This window comes from Euleptes europaea, chromosome 5 (genome assembly GCF_029931775.1).
Source record: "Euleptes europaea isolate rEulEur1 chromosome 5, rEulEur1.hap1, whole genome shotgun sequence".
Lineage (NCBI taxonomy): Eukaryota > Metazoa > Chordata > Lepidosauria > Squamata > Sphaerodactylidae > Euleptes > Euleptes europaea.
In genome coordinates, this window is record NC_079316.1 from 100,613,036 (window position 1) to 100,628,159 (window position 15,124).

Below are 15,124 nucleotides of genomic sequence, written 5' to 3' on the forward strand. Positions count from 1 at the left end.
GGGGGTGCGTGTGCATGGTCCTGGGTTGCTGTGCAGCCCGGGGGGGGGGGAGAGAGAGAGAGAGAGAGTTTGTGTGTGTGTAAGGAGATCCCCATGTGGGGGGGGGTTCGTGTGCGTGGTCCCAGGTTGCTGTGTGGCCGGGGGGGGGGGAAGAGAGAGAGGCCATTTATGCACAGGAGGTTTTGCCTTGGATTTGCTGCTCTCTAGATGCACATTTTCCCCATCCAAATTCTCAAAACTCAACAATAAGCTCCCATGCAGAGTTTTGAGAATCTGGTTGGGGAAAATGTGCATCTAGAGAGCGGCAAATCCAAGGCAAAACCTCCCATGCATAAATGGCCAGAGAGTCTGTGTGTGAGTCTGTATTCCTTCCATTGCTGCTGCCCCTGTGCTGATCGTGAGACATCCTGAGCTGAACTGACCTGATGCTTGCTGGAATCAGATTGGATTACTTCTCCTGATCCCTGCTTCTGCTGGAAGAGAAGACATCCACAGTTTGACCCATTTTGGGGCTTTTCTCTATAACTTTTTTCCTGTGTGTGTGTATGGGGGGAGATTCTGTGTGTGTGGGGGGGAACCAAAGGGGGAGATGTTCTGCTGGGGGGGTTGATTGCCTCTGCACTAGTGTGTTTTTTTTTGCTGTCTTTTTTTTTAAAGAGAAGAGAGTTTAAGAATGAATAAGGCTTGGCTTCCTGTCTTGAAAACCTCCAGACTAACAAAGACTATAGTCAACAATAGCCATGCAGATTAGCTTTGGATTTCATACATTAACAGATCACTTCAGGATACAATGGTTCCATATTAACATACCACACCCTCATTAGCACATTATCTTGATACTTACAGGACAATGGTTAGCACATTACCTTTGTTACTTTTTGCAGGACAATGATTCAGCTCAAACCCCTTTCTGACTATATATTACTCTTTCTACACACTTGACACTGAGAGATACTGTCCTTCGGTGTTACTCCTCTGAAGATGCCTGCCACCTTTTTCCAACTCAGCCTAGCCCAGCAGATGGCCATCTACCCTGATATGGCTGATCTGGCCACCTGGATTCATGCCATGGTAAAAATCAAGACCAGACTATGGTAATGCACTCTACATAGGTCTCTCCTGAAAAATCAGTGCAGAGACTCCAGTTGCTACAGAATGCCACTGCTCAGTAATTATCACAAGCTAGCCAAAGCATGGATATTAATTCCCATTCTGCAGGCACTCTGTTCTGCAGCCCATCAGTTTAAGGTACTGGCTACAAAGCCCTCCATGGCCTTGGTTCTTCATATCTATGGGACCACCTCTCCCTCTATGCTCTGCCATGACAGCTTTACTCATGTGAGCAGGGGCTTTTTGTGGGTGCCACCCTGCAAATGGGCAAAATCAACAAACTGCCTATACACATACATTCTCTGTTGTGGAATGGTCTGCCTAACGAGGTCAGGAAGGCTCCTACCCACTATGTAAAACTGAATTATTCAAGAGGCCTTTTTGCAGAGGAAATAGAGTTCAACTGAAACAATCTGGTTCAGGAAGAAGCTTGCGGTAAAGGTTAGGAACTGTAGACTATACTACTGCGTATAATTCATTATATCTGTTGCTGTAAGCAGGTTCCGACTATGTGATTTTGTTTCTGTTTATTGTGCCCTGTTTAACTTATGCTATGCTCCACTACTGGCTAGTTTCCAGATTTCTACAAGACAAGACTGCATTATCTATTGGATTATTGGATGACTCACTCTGTAGAGTCCAATTGCCAAAGTAGCCATTTTCTCCAGGTGACCTGAGCTCTGTCACCTGGAGATCACTTGTAATAGCGGGAGATCTCCAGCTATCACCTGGAGGTTGGCAAGTGACTGTATTGACTTATTCTGTGTACCCCTCCTGAGTCTCAGTGAAAAAGGCAGACTATAAATAATGTAAATAAATAAAAAAGAAAAAATAAATAAAATAACCTGAAACGCTTTTTACCCTATGTCCTCTGTCCACCCATTTCCTACATAAAACTCTCTCCTTCTCATTAACAACCTTTTTTCTCAGCCAGAACCTCCTTTTCCTTTTCACTGCCTAGTGTAAATTGTCAGTAATCTGCCTTTGCTAAAGATATTTGCATATCTACAACCTTAAAGGTCCTTGCAGTGCCTCTGGCTAAATGCTATCCCTGAAGTTAACCACTCTTAATGAGGTTGTTTTCACCTCTATCCTGATCTGCATCAATTAGCACCTATGAATCTACAGGCTTTGTTTATTTCTCCTTATCTTTAACCCATTTGGTGCTGAAAATTTTGAACTCTCTGCATTCTCTTAAATAGTGCCTAACCATTCTTCTTTCTCTAGAGAAGAGGTTCTCAAACTGTGCTCCACAGAGCACTTGGTGCTCCACGAAACATCTCCTAGTGCTCTGTGAAGAGACTGGAAAGAAAAATACTTCTGTCATTTGGTTTAGTATATAGGTGATAGGTGAAAATTAGTGCTCCATGACGAATTTCGGAGTAGAAAACTGTGCAGCAAACCAAACGCAAATTTCCCCTGCATAAATGACCTGAGTCACCATTTCCGCTACATTTCCCCCTGCATGCCATTGGAAGGCTTTAATCAGTAACTGTTATTGTAAATGAATGCTCTAATGATATATTCCTATGAGCTCTAAATTCCTAGCTTTCATTTTTGAAAAATATAGCCTTTTGCACAGCACCTTTCCCCTTATAACTAGGAAAGAATAAGCGCTAAGCATGTACTTTTAAAATTAAAACTGGGATTTCAGAGATTGTGGCAACAGATTGTTAGGATGTTAGTGCTAACTTCTGCAGCTGAAATTATCATTCTTTTAACAAGTCCTCCAGTAGCACAGCAGGGAAGATAGTGTCCGTGGCTGCAGAAAAAGTCAGTTGTGCTTTACTACAGTGTTAGGAAGGAATACAGTGAAGAAACATGAGGTCAACAAATAGTTACACCAAATAGTCAAACCGATCACTGAAAAATAAGCTCTGTTTGCAACCGCCAAACAGGACGTGAAGCAAAGCATCAGGCGTCCAAATATCCCTTATCAAAATATATGGGTCATTTGTTTGCTGTGAACACTAGGTGCCACAAATATGTTTTACTGTTCTCACTTTTTCTTATCTTGTGCAGCCAATAAACTTGAACCTGAATGTTAGAACCTTCTTTTCTTCCTTCCTAAGTATTATACCCAAGTATACTTGCATATACAATGACAGAAAGATCCCTCACTATGCACACATGAATGCATGCAAACACATGAACCCCATGATTCTGTGGTAACAGGGAAGCTTTCAAGCCTTGTGTGGCAGACAGGAGGCTATCCTGCCCCTGAAAGGAAAAACAGCCACTCAACAGCTGTTTCTTCCCTGAGCCTATGGGAGTGCTGCTCCAGCATCCAATCATCATCTTTCAGAGGGGGGATAAAATGTTGGAAGCATAGAGGGAGTTTTGTTCAGGTCTGCCTCAGGAAGAGGGCAGTCATCGGTCATTTATGCATGGGTATTTTCACTCATGTTCACGCTGGTCTAAATCGGTTGTTCCTTGGAGTTCTGCATGAGTTTTCCGTCCATCAGAGATGACTTCATGCCCAGCCCTCACAATGTCTGGGTCTTCCCATTCCTCTGTTAGCCCAACTCTTCCCTCTCCCCTGAGCAAAGCCTGAGTGAAATCCCCATGCATAAGGCAAAGTGTGGGGCACGCAAGCTTGGTTTCGCGCACAGCCAATTGCAAAGCAGCATGGACAGAGGTGGGGAGTGAAATACTTCCTGCTTCCTAGGAGCTCTTTCTGAGCAGAAGAAAGGTTTTTTTTTTTTTAAAAAAAAACAAGGCTTGGATTTCTCCCCCCCCCCTTTCAGATTGCTCCTTTTTTGTTGTTGTAGTTGTTCTTAAAATGCTTTTTTTATGTGGCAGCTGGGTTTGGGGGGGATTTTCTCTCACAGTAAGCACTACAAGTAAGCCAATTACAAAGCAGCATTTAAAGGGGCGGGGACTTGATTTGAGCTTGGAGGCTGCTGGTGCAGAGATTCCCAATAGGAAAGTGTGGGTTCAGCAAGCAATGAACCTCAGGTGAAACTCCCGTGCATAAAAGACCATACTTTTGTGTCTGTCTCAGCAAAAGGACAAAAAGTTTGAAGGGAAGCTCTGCCTGGCAGTGTGGCAGAGTGGTTTAACTCTACCTGTAGGAGAGGATAGAGTATCCAGTCATGAAGCTTGTCTCTGGCAATGGAAGATATTACAGCACACTTGCTCAATGTTATTCTAATAAAAAAATTTAACCATCAATAGTGTTTATTCTTTTTTAGTATTTTCAAAATGCAACAGTGTTACTTGCACACTTTAGATATTATATACAAAGTACAAACAAAATCAAATAAAGCAAAACATAACATGTTGCGAGGGGGCTTCGGCCCAGGCGCTGGGAGGGTCTCTGCCCGGGAGGAGGTTGGGGTTGAGACAGTCTCTTCCACCTCAGACCAGTCCGAGGGGGAGTCAGAGCTCGACTCTCCCTCAGACGTAGCCAGGTTCCCACAGGACACACCTTGCAGGCAGCCTCTGGCTTCTTCCCTCCTCGGCAGTCAGACTTCTCTGGCCTTATATACCCTCCAGGCCAGAGAAGCACCTCCCCTAACTCCGCCTCTAGCCCTCCCCCCGGAAGTCCATATAAGGGCCGGAAGACGCCCCCTCCCAGCCCCGAGACGCCGGGGGCGGTCCGCGCCTGTTCCCTGCCCTGGCTCGCCCGCTTCTCAGCTGGGGCGCGGAGAGGGCCGCTACAGCCAACGCCCCGTCGGCAGCAGCCCAGGGGCGTGCTGTTCCCGCGGCAACTCTCGCGTGCCGGCGGCGCGCTGCTCCCGAAGCGGCGGCAGTCGGGTCCTCTCCTTCCCGTCCGTCTCCCCGGGCCGCTGGAGAGAGAGAGAGACCCATCGGATTGGCCCTGGAGGGAATGGAGGTGAGTGAGGGGGCAGAGCCCAGGCCCGGGAGATGGGGGTGGGAGCCTCTCCCGGGACACAACACTCAATGGACACTCTTTATTTTATTTTGATTGTACTTTGTATATAATATCTAAAATGTGCAAGTAACATTGTTGCATTTTGAAAACACTAAAAAAGAACAGACACTACTGATGGTTAAAAAGATTTTTTTTATTAGAATAACATTGAGCAAGTGTGCAGTAATATCTTCCAATAATTATACCAGCACCAGAGGTGGATTTTTCTGATTACTAAATGTCTCTGGCAATGAGCAGACACCACACAGTTTAGTCTGACTCTTGGGAAACGGCAGGCTGGTGTGGGTGGAATCCTGTGTGTGTGAAAGGATCCAACCTAGCAGCTAGTCACTGAAAGCATCTCAGCCAAAGTGGTAATTCACTACCCCTTCACAGAACCTAGTAACCCCTACTGCCACAATCCATGAGACCTCTAACAGATATGCCCTGGCCCTACCAACCCCCAACTAGTATATCAAAATGGTGCAAAACAACTTTTTAAAAAAAGGCAACAGTTAGACAAAAGAAATGCTACAGCACCGTGGAAAATGATGATTCTGCCACATCAGCTTGAACTTCTCTGAAAAATGTCTTTCAGTCTCAGGGGCAAAGTGGCTGCTAGTTATCATTGCCAGATAACCGCAAAATGGAGGGGAGAAGAGGAAAACGGGCCAGCAGAAGTTCAGTTTACAACTCATCTTTCTCTTACCTCATTCACATAGACCCAGTGACTATCCTTGGATGCCAGGTTGGTTTCCACCGCCTAGAGAAAGACAAAACAAAGAAAACAAAGAAAATAAAGAAGAATGCTTTTTAAAAAGGAAACAAATTTGCTGGATAATAGTCCAAAATTAGCATATTGTTTATACCAAAGCATCTCAAACTGTGGGGGTCGCATAACTGAATGTGGGGTTGGTGAATTTTTTTAAAAAAAATAAATAAATTTCATCATGATTTATTATCAGTAAATGTTTGATTTGTATACCTATTTTATATACCTATATACCGGGGGTCGTGTAAAAATTTCTCAGGCGAAAATGGGTCGCGAGTGGAAAACGTTTAAGAAGCCCTGGTTTATACTGTGTGTGTGTAAAGTGCCTTCAAGTCGCAGCCGACTTATGGCGACCCCTTTTTGGGGTTTTCATGGCAAGGGACTAACAGAGGTGGTTTGCCGGTGCCTTCCTCTGCGCAGCAATCCTGGTATTCCTTGGTGGTCTCCCATCCAAATACTAACCAGGGCTGACCCTGTTTAGCTTCTGAGATCTATCTATCTATCTATATCTATATCTATATCTTGAAAAACCTTTAATGGCATAAGTAATATTACAATTGTTACAAAGGTACATAAAATATGCAGTCATTAAGATAAAAACATAGGCCAGTAAATTCCAAAAGTAGAAATTACAAAGTTTGGGCTTTTTGAACTTTCATCACCTCCACTAGAAAATTGGCAACATCTAAGGTAACCTCCGGATCGGAATCGTTTAATAAAAATTGACGTTTTGCTTGGGTAGATAGGTGATATTTGGAAAGAAGCCAATTTTTTAACCATTTCCCACGGGGTGTTTCATATAAGGGGCAGACCAACAGAATATGATCAATTGAGTCCAGGGAATAGGTATTATATCTATATCTATATCTATATACGTTTCTGAATGTTTTCTGTCAATACAATGGTCATATAATTGACAGTCATCTAAAGGGGCATATTTCATTGCAACTTTTGAATCTCTGTAAGTACTTTGTGTTAAATCCTCTTGGTGTATAAAACAATGTTTCTTGGAATATCCTTTATTCAACCAAGTACCACTAATGCACAGTCTATTTGTCTAACAAATAGAATAAGTTGGTTCTTGTAGGTTATCCGGGCTGTGTGACCGTGGTCTTGGTCACAGCCCGGATAACCTACAAGAACCAATGAACTCTGACCGTGAAAGCCTTCGACAAATAGAATAAGTGTTTTTACCTCTAGGTGGCTAGAAGAGGATCAGTGTAAAAAGGTCTTTGCTGCCCTTCAAAGAGAAGGAAGAAATTGTGTAAAGTGCTAATGTTGGCCACCAAGGGCTCTGTGTGCCAGGCATTGTGGTAACGGTTACCTAATAGTTAAAAAGGACCAAAAGCTTTGTCAATAAAATGGCACCTTAGAACCCCTTTAAGTGTATCCAGAACACTAATCAATGATTCACTTAGGAGGCCAACTGTACCAACTATTCGCAGTACCAATTTTCAGTTTCCTGGCAAAAAGAGGCCCAAATATACCCTAAAGCCTGTCCCAATACCACCAACTCAACCTGAGTTGAGTAAAATCTCCTGCACAGTTATGAACAATGAAAAGCCACTTGTAAAGCTGCTCAGAACAGCTAGATTCCAGACCAGTAGCATCCTAGAGACCAACAAGATTTTCGGGATATAAAGCTTTTGAGAGTCAAAGTATCTGATGAAGGGAGCTCTGACTCTTGAAAGCTCATACCCCGAAAATGTTGTTGTTCTCTAAGGTCCTAGTGGACTCGAATCTCGCTTTTCCACTGTCAGAAGCAGCTGCTGCACATTGAGGGACTCCTGCTGTTAGTGGGGAGGGGGGAACCCTTCTCTGGAAGAATCTTCATCTTTGAGGCCAGCTGTTGCTTTTACCAAACAAACACCACCAATTATACATTCTTTTTGAAATATTTTTAATTAAGAATTTTAACCATTACAAACACATACTCATACACATACATTCAGTCTAAATCTTCTTCCAAGGAAATCAGTGAATAATTATAAATGAACCGGTAACTGATCAGAGAACACTCATTTCGATCATATAATGGATTTAACCTATTATTGAACTACTCTGAATTACATATACCATATAAACATCCTGCTCTTTAACTATATCAATCCTCTAAATAACCAAGACTCTAAATTCTAACATTATAAACAATATTTAATATTACTACACTTGGTTATACTTATCATCCCTACTTTAACTCTACTGTAAATTATTTCTCCACACTTTACTCCCTACGTTCCCCATTTATTTCTTGCTTGTCTTCATTCTGACAAAGAAAGACAGAACAAGATCCCCTTAAAACGTATTGAGAATGGGAGGGATAAAGAGGACCACCATCAGCAGAGAAAAGAGGAAGTGACTTCTCCTCCCATGACAGAGGCCAGAGGGCAATACCCCTGCGGTGTTTTCACCTGAACCACTTTATCTTGAGTCTCATTGTGTGGCTCCCCACACCCCGCCAGTAGAGATGGAATATTTTTCAGAATTGTGGAAGGAAGTGGGAAGGGGAATCCTTTAAACTACTGGGGTTGGGTGAAATATTTGTAGTTTTACTTGATTGCCAGTTAGGAGCTGGCTGCCACCGCCGTTCCTGGTAAGGCATTATTTTTTTGGGGGGGGGGCATTATAGCATCCAGGGTTAGACACATCATTCAGATCTGATATCCTGTTTTGACCGGCAGCCTGTTAGCCACTGTTAGCGCAGGATGGCTGAGGGTAACTAGACGGCGGATTCTTCTCTGCAGCTCACTGCTGCTCTGCGGTTTGTCCCCAAACATGTCCAGCGCCACCCTTTTCAAAGTGTAGCTCTTCACATGATAATGTTCACCATTAATATTTTCTAAGAATGGTTGCTGTGGTAGAGGCAAAGCTAAACTGTCTGCCTTGCGCTGTTGGGCACAATGCCCCGGTCGCTAGCTTGAAAATGTTAGGGATTTTTAAAATGGAAATATTTCCAAGTATTTAAAAAATGACTCAGACATTCTCTCTCTCTCTCTCTCTCTCTCTCTCTCTCTCTCTCTCTCTCTCTCTCTCTCTCTCTCTCTCTCTTTTTCTGTCCCCATCCATCCGTGTCTGATAAAACTCCCAACACTCTAGTTGTCATTCTAATGGCTTGTAACATTCCCACTGATGAAAAAAAGCTTCTTTTAAAGACAAAACCGGCACTAGACTTTCACTTTTCACTTATTTCACCTTTAAAAAGAACAATTTATTCACCAAGGCTCCCCAACATGGTGCCCATGGATGCCATGGAGCCAGCCAGTACTTCCCTTGGTGCTGGCACTTTTCAGAAAGTGGGTGGGGCCATTGTAAGGCAAGGCTTGTTACTGGCGACCCTCATTCAAATGAAAGGTTTTTTTTACTGGAGGTTGACTGGTAAGTGCCTGCGCTTTTAGTCGGTACGTGATTCTATTTCCCCTTCAGGATCTCCTTCTTCCCAGGAGGTGTGAAAAGGGAGGTATTTCATTTGGCTCTGCCCCTTTTCAAAATCCCAAAGGTGCCTGCAGGCTCACGAAGACTGGGGTCCCCTGTTCTACACATTTGGTGGGGGGGGGGAAGCACATTAAAATAGACATTGTATGCTACCTTTGGTAACAAATTTTAATGCAAACATTATTTTTTCTTTTTTTAAAAAGACCTCAATCAATTGCAGACCATTCACAACTAACCACTGAAAATCCTGATTGAAATTATGAGTTGAACCCGGAGGTTTCCTTCTGCTGAATTAAGCACCTTTGTTTGAAAGAAGACACGGCCCATCGGAGAAAGGAACCCATCCTCCAATGGGAGATTCCTCACCTAACGGAAGGAACTCTCAGATGCCACCCACTACTACTGACTACAATGATTAACAGTGATTCCTATCGCAAGTGTTCCTGCCAGTGACACCAGAGCAAATCATCTTTGTCATCTGTTATTACTGTTACTACTGGAATTTATTCACTTCATTTATACCTCGTCTTTCTTCCCCATGGGGACCCAAAGTATCTTAAATCACTCTCCTCTCCTCCTTTTTTTAATAATAACGGAGAGGATGAAATGGTGTCCTTGCGTGCATCCATAAGGGGAGGTCTGAAGTTTTGCAGATTTCCCTTTCAAATTGCATCTCCAATGTATGTTGCAACATACAACTGTTCCTGAAGGCAAGCTTTTCAGGATGCAGCAGGAGGGGCAGAAAATATCCATTACATGAACGGAACTTTGCTTGAGCCACTCAGGCCCCGAGACAAGATCCTGGATCCAGCGCAAGGACTGTGCCAAGCTCCACACGTGGATCCTGAATCTTCACGCCTCTTTCCTCCCCACCCCCCCACCCCGCCCCCATTTCCAAAGCCAGGAAAGTCTATTCCCAGGGCCATGGGAGCCACATGGAGTACTACCCACCCACATCAGGAGGCTGCACTGGGGGGAGAGGGATTAAATTGCTTTCTTCTTCCTCTCCCAAAGTGAAGCTGTGCTCAGTAGGGAGTGATGGATCACAGGAACCAACCCAATGATTCCCTTCTGGGCTTCCCCTCATTCTACCCAGACCTAAGCCAAATCTTACAAAATCAAATCACATTACTTGCTAGATCAGCGGGTTGCCAGTGAGAAGATCAGCAATATTAAGCAATCTTTCCTAAAGGACAGTTTGCCACAAACTCTACGGCACTAGTCCAGCAATGTTCAGCCACTGAGAAGTGTTGGGTGTGCTTCAGTGTTCACTCAATGTCCCCATGAGAACACATCCCTAGAACACACAACAGCATCTTCTGTGCTACACAAGGCTCCCTTGGGACACATTCAGTTATCCCTTGGAAGACAAGTTAATGTGGAGAACATTCCTTTAAGAGAGAAAATATGATCTAGGCCAGGGGTCCCCAACATGGAGCCCATGGGAGCCATGGTGCCCACTGATGGCTTTCCATGTGCACATCAAGTGCTTTTACAAAATGGGTAGGGCTTTTGCCCAGCAGGGTTTCTGACTGGCCGCTGCAGATCTGATTGGCTGTGCAGATAGGGCCTTTACCTTTAAAATTCTCCGTAAGAGATAAAATAGGGCAGCATGTGATGGGCTACCCTTGAACCTTGCTACCTGATGTGCTGATTGTTACTGGCAGCCAGTTTTTTACATAGGGAACATTAAAACGTGACTCTCAGGACATGCAGTCTGAAGAGGTGCAGCCCCTTCTACTGCCTCAAGATTCCACCACTTCATGCAGCTGCAGTGGGTAGATCAGGTCTAAGTAGGGTTGCCAGGTCCCTCTTCACCACTGGTGGGAGGCTTTTGAAGCGGAGCCTGAGGAGGGTGGGGTTTGGGGAAAGGGAGGGACTTCAATGCCATCGAGTCCAATTGCCAAAGCGGCCATTTTCTCCAGATGAACTGATCGGCTGGAGATTAGTTGTAATAGCAGATCTCCAGTTAGTACCTGAAGGTTGGCAACCCTAGGCCTAAGGTATGATATCTCCCATCAGTTCTGACCCCTTTGCCAAGTATCACAATGTCCTTCTTTATAAAGCCATTAATTGAAGTCCCCCCCCCCAAAAAAAACTTGCACATTTAATCTGCTTGGACTCCTGCCTTGAATGCAGTTTGCCTTTCACTCACTCTCTCACACACACATATTCCATTTTATCTCTGGCTTTTACAGACTGGTAAATAAAAGAAAACTCCTGCTTATGGAAGCCTTCCAAGAGCTTCAACAACAATTCCTTTTGCAAAGCTCAAATGCCACATATTATTTATACGCACGTTAACTATTGAACAACTGCACATTCCAGCACCGTTTTCACAAGATAATTGCAGAGCTGTCAGGAAGGAACGTTTCTTTAAAGCCACGAATATAACATTAACTAAAGAACTGAACTTTCCAGGAGACTTCAGCATGGATTTCAAGCAACACACCGTATGTTGTTTTTGAAGGCATGGCAGTGACTCTAGAGATTATAAGGGACAATTGTTGCTTATTTGCATACGTACTGTTCTGGTATAGCAAAGCGGAAAGCACACAATTTAATCAAGTGCTCTATTCTACACTTGGCACAAAGACTGTTTGAAAAGATTTACGGGAATTTTTTTCATATGCCATGGATGTTTTACATTCTCCTCACTGCACAGGCTTATCTGCTGCCAAGAATCCTGCACACGCCTCTCATGGATACTGGATACTGAACCCCTTGATACTGAAGAGGATCTTAGGGTACATTCCACGGTGCACACTGCAAACTGGACACTTAGCTAGCTGGTCACTGTGCATAAGCCAAGAATGAACATGCCTGGGCACACACACACACACCACATGTACCTGTGCAGAAGACCACTCGATGAAGAACAGTTACAGGTAAGCCCAACACTGTTTTCATCTTTGTGACGTCTGTGCAGTCCCACAAGGGAGAGTAGCAAGCTCACCTACCAAGGAGGTGGGTGTGGGGCTGCTCAACAAAACAGTGACTGTGGAATTGCTCTCCCATGGGAGAAACCAGAGCAGGATGCCCCACCACATTGTCAGGTGAAGGCAGAGATGCACTTTCTGAGCCCTCCTCAGAGCTGGGCTTGGGTTCATCCTCTGGATCCGAAAGGACCTCCTGGTGGAAAACATGTCTATGTGCGTTGTAAAAAAAAAAAAAAAGTAATGCTCTTCGAACATCTAGGGACTGCAATACCTGTTCGACAGCAGTCACGCTTTGGGAAGAAATGGAAACCACCTTAGGAAGAAAGTCTAAACTTGGAGGTAGCACCACCGTTTCCATGAAACTTGGTGAATGATGGGTCATGTCTAAGGGCCCACAAGTCACTAACCCTGCATGCCAATATGATAGCAACCAGGTCCTTATTAACAGGAGAGGAATGGGCACCCAATGTATGCCTAGAAGGCAAGACCTCTGTCACAAGGGAATTGGCTGGAGAGTGCTGGTAGAGTAATTCATAGCCGTGTTCCTTAATCTCATAAAGGTTTTCAATCTTTTTAGTTGATGAATTCCCTGAAGAAGGTTTAGCCCGATGTTAGAAGCTACATCTCTAATGCCTTTCACCATGGGAAATGATACCAGTCTGATCCACACAAGTCTGATCCATACAACATGTCCTTGATCAGATCCAAGGGCTTCAGATCCAACGAAACATATTCAACACCTACAGCTTTAGACATCTAAATCAGTTGCTCAGTATACATTTTTTAAGTCCTCTGTAGGAGAGACTGGAGCAGGATCCCCCACCGCACTGTCATGCGAAGGCAGAGCCTGTGAGTCTACCTCACAGTCGGGCTCGGATTCATCCTCTGGATCCGAAAGAACCTCCCGGTGAGAAGGATTTAGCTGTTTTGTGGTAGTCAACGTTGAAGGCTGAACCAAGGGTTTCAGTTTCAAGGGAGGTGGGGGCTGTTAGGGTGGGCCAGGTTGAAAGTGCTCACAATGCACCCACGGAGGGGCAAACATTTGGGGACAGCATCACCATGTTCCTTGTGGACCCCACTGAGTATGCCAACAGTCTGGGCAAGATTGGTAAGAACACAAAACAGGCTGCAACTCCGGGTCTGAAGATACCAGTGGGATCTCCACTACACCGTCATCGTTAGAGGAGAAGTGCACATCTGGCCCTGAAGGGGATGGTTTCTCTTGCAAGGCATTTCCTTTATCGGACCGACATCAAGGTGCTGGGCTACAGTGCTGAGGTGGAGGGGAGTCAAGGCGTCAAGATGAAAGAGATGCTCGACACCGAGGAAACATGGATCAGCATCAAGGTGGCTGTGAGTGGCGTACCAGTAAAGAAGGACTATGTCTAGTCAGTGACTGAGGCCGAGGTAAAATCGACTGTCGACATCGAGGAGACGGAGTTGAAGAGTGGTGCCTTGGAGAGGTAAATGCGGCTCTCTGCAGAGAAGTCATTTTCCACTTCGACAGAGCCTTAGCAGTCTGCACCGTCAAATTTATTTATTTATTTATTTATTTAAGTCTTTTTAGCTGGAGGCTCTGAGGCAGCTCTCTGCTCTGAGGCGGTAGAACTTAAAACCAGCTTTGAGGGATCCCCTGGGACAGATGGGACCGATGTTTTATCGGATTTTTCAGGCACTCCCAGAGATTTTTCCCAAAGGGATGCCTTAAGCCACAATACCTGTTTTGTCTTGCCTTCAGTGTGAAGAGACTACAGGCCCGGCAAGTCAACGTATTGCGTCCATCTCCCAGGCACATCAAGCAATCAGAACGCTCATAATTCTGAACCATTTTAGTCCCACACTGATGGCATTTTTTAAAGATTGCCATCAAGCCTCTGAAATGAAGAAAAGATTTCCTCAGAAGTGAATTTACCTCAGAAGGACAAGGAGCTGAAGCAACAATGTCCTCTCTTCACAGCAGCAGAAAGAGAACTGAGGGAAAAGTGCTCCCCTCTCCTCTCCATCACATGTCCATTTGGGTGGGAAGAGACACCGTCTCCAGTGCGAGATGGAGGGAAGGGGGAGCGCTCCATGGAGCTGAGCTTTGTAGAAGCTTTTAATGTCTAATCTCCACAGCTGGCCTGCGCATACGCAGTCCCATGTGTGCCTACACAGAAGCCACGAAGATGAAACAATCCCCACACTGAGCTAGATGATGGATTGTCTTTCAGGGGAACTCTTCCAAATAATAAGACTGTAATAACTAAGACTGCACTAAGAAGCCCCTTAATACGTGTCTAAGGAGCCACTGGGACAGAATTTGCAAGCCACTGGCTTGCAAAACAATTGCAAGACATGGCGCCATCTTGGATTTTACAAAAAGAGACAGTTCCCTCACAGAAGCTTTTGGTGCTTGGCATTCTCCCACTAATGCCTCTCTCTTGGGCTTTCCTCCATTGCAGCCATGCCCCCTCCCAATTCTGTGTTGGGCCAGGTGGGTTTCAACTGCCCGTCTACTTTCCACAGTGTGGAGACAGCTTCTCAATCGCGCCTGCAGGCTCTGAGCCCCCATCCAGGCAGACAGCATCAAGCCAGCCTCACCCAGAGGCACCCAAGTGTACACCAGGCCAGGTAGGGCTGCTTGTCTACTCACAAGGAGAACTGCTCCTCATGAGAGAAGGTGCCATTGTGCTAAGGCCATCAAGGGAGGGGGGAGCAGCTAGGCATCCCTTGATCTTGCCTGGATACAGAACAACTGAGAATTCCCTCCATAAGGAAAACAGTGTTGCTTACCTGTAACTGATGTTCATCGAGTGATACTCCTTGCAGGCACACATGGGACTGCAAGGGGGCCACGAAGATGAACATTTTGTATGCGTATTAATCATTATTTGTGTTGGATTCTGATACCTGTGAGTTCCTTTGGGACCCAACTTAGCACTGAAAAACAGGGTTAAAATCAAAATAAATAAGCATCTTTTTGCAGTAAAATTCTAAGCAGCCAGGATACAGACC

The 15,124-nt window shown here is 44.9% G+C and overlaps 1 protein-coding gene across 3 annotated transcripts in view; it reads right to left on the minus strand.

The window, feature by feature from the left end:
* Window positions 1-15,124, minus strand: part of GRID1 (glutamate ionotropic receptor delta type subunit 1) — a 989,717-nt gene that overhangs the window by 239,066 nt on the left and 735,527 nt on the right. For all 3 annotated transcript variants that reach the window (XM_056849910.1, XM_056849909.1, XM_056849911.1), the window contains exon 5: window positions 5,697-5,750. In XM_056849910.1, coding sequence (XP_056705888.1) covers window positions 5,697-5,750 — 54 coding nt within the window. The remainder of the gene's footprint in view (window positions 1-5,696; window positions 5,751-15,124) is intronic.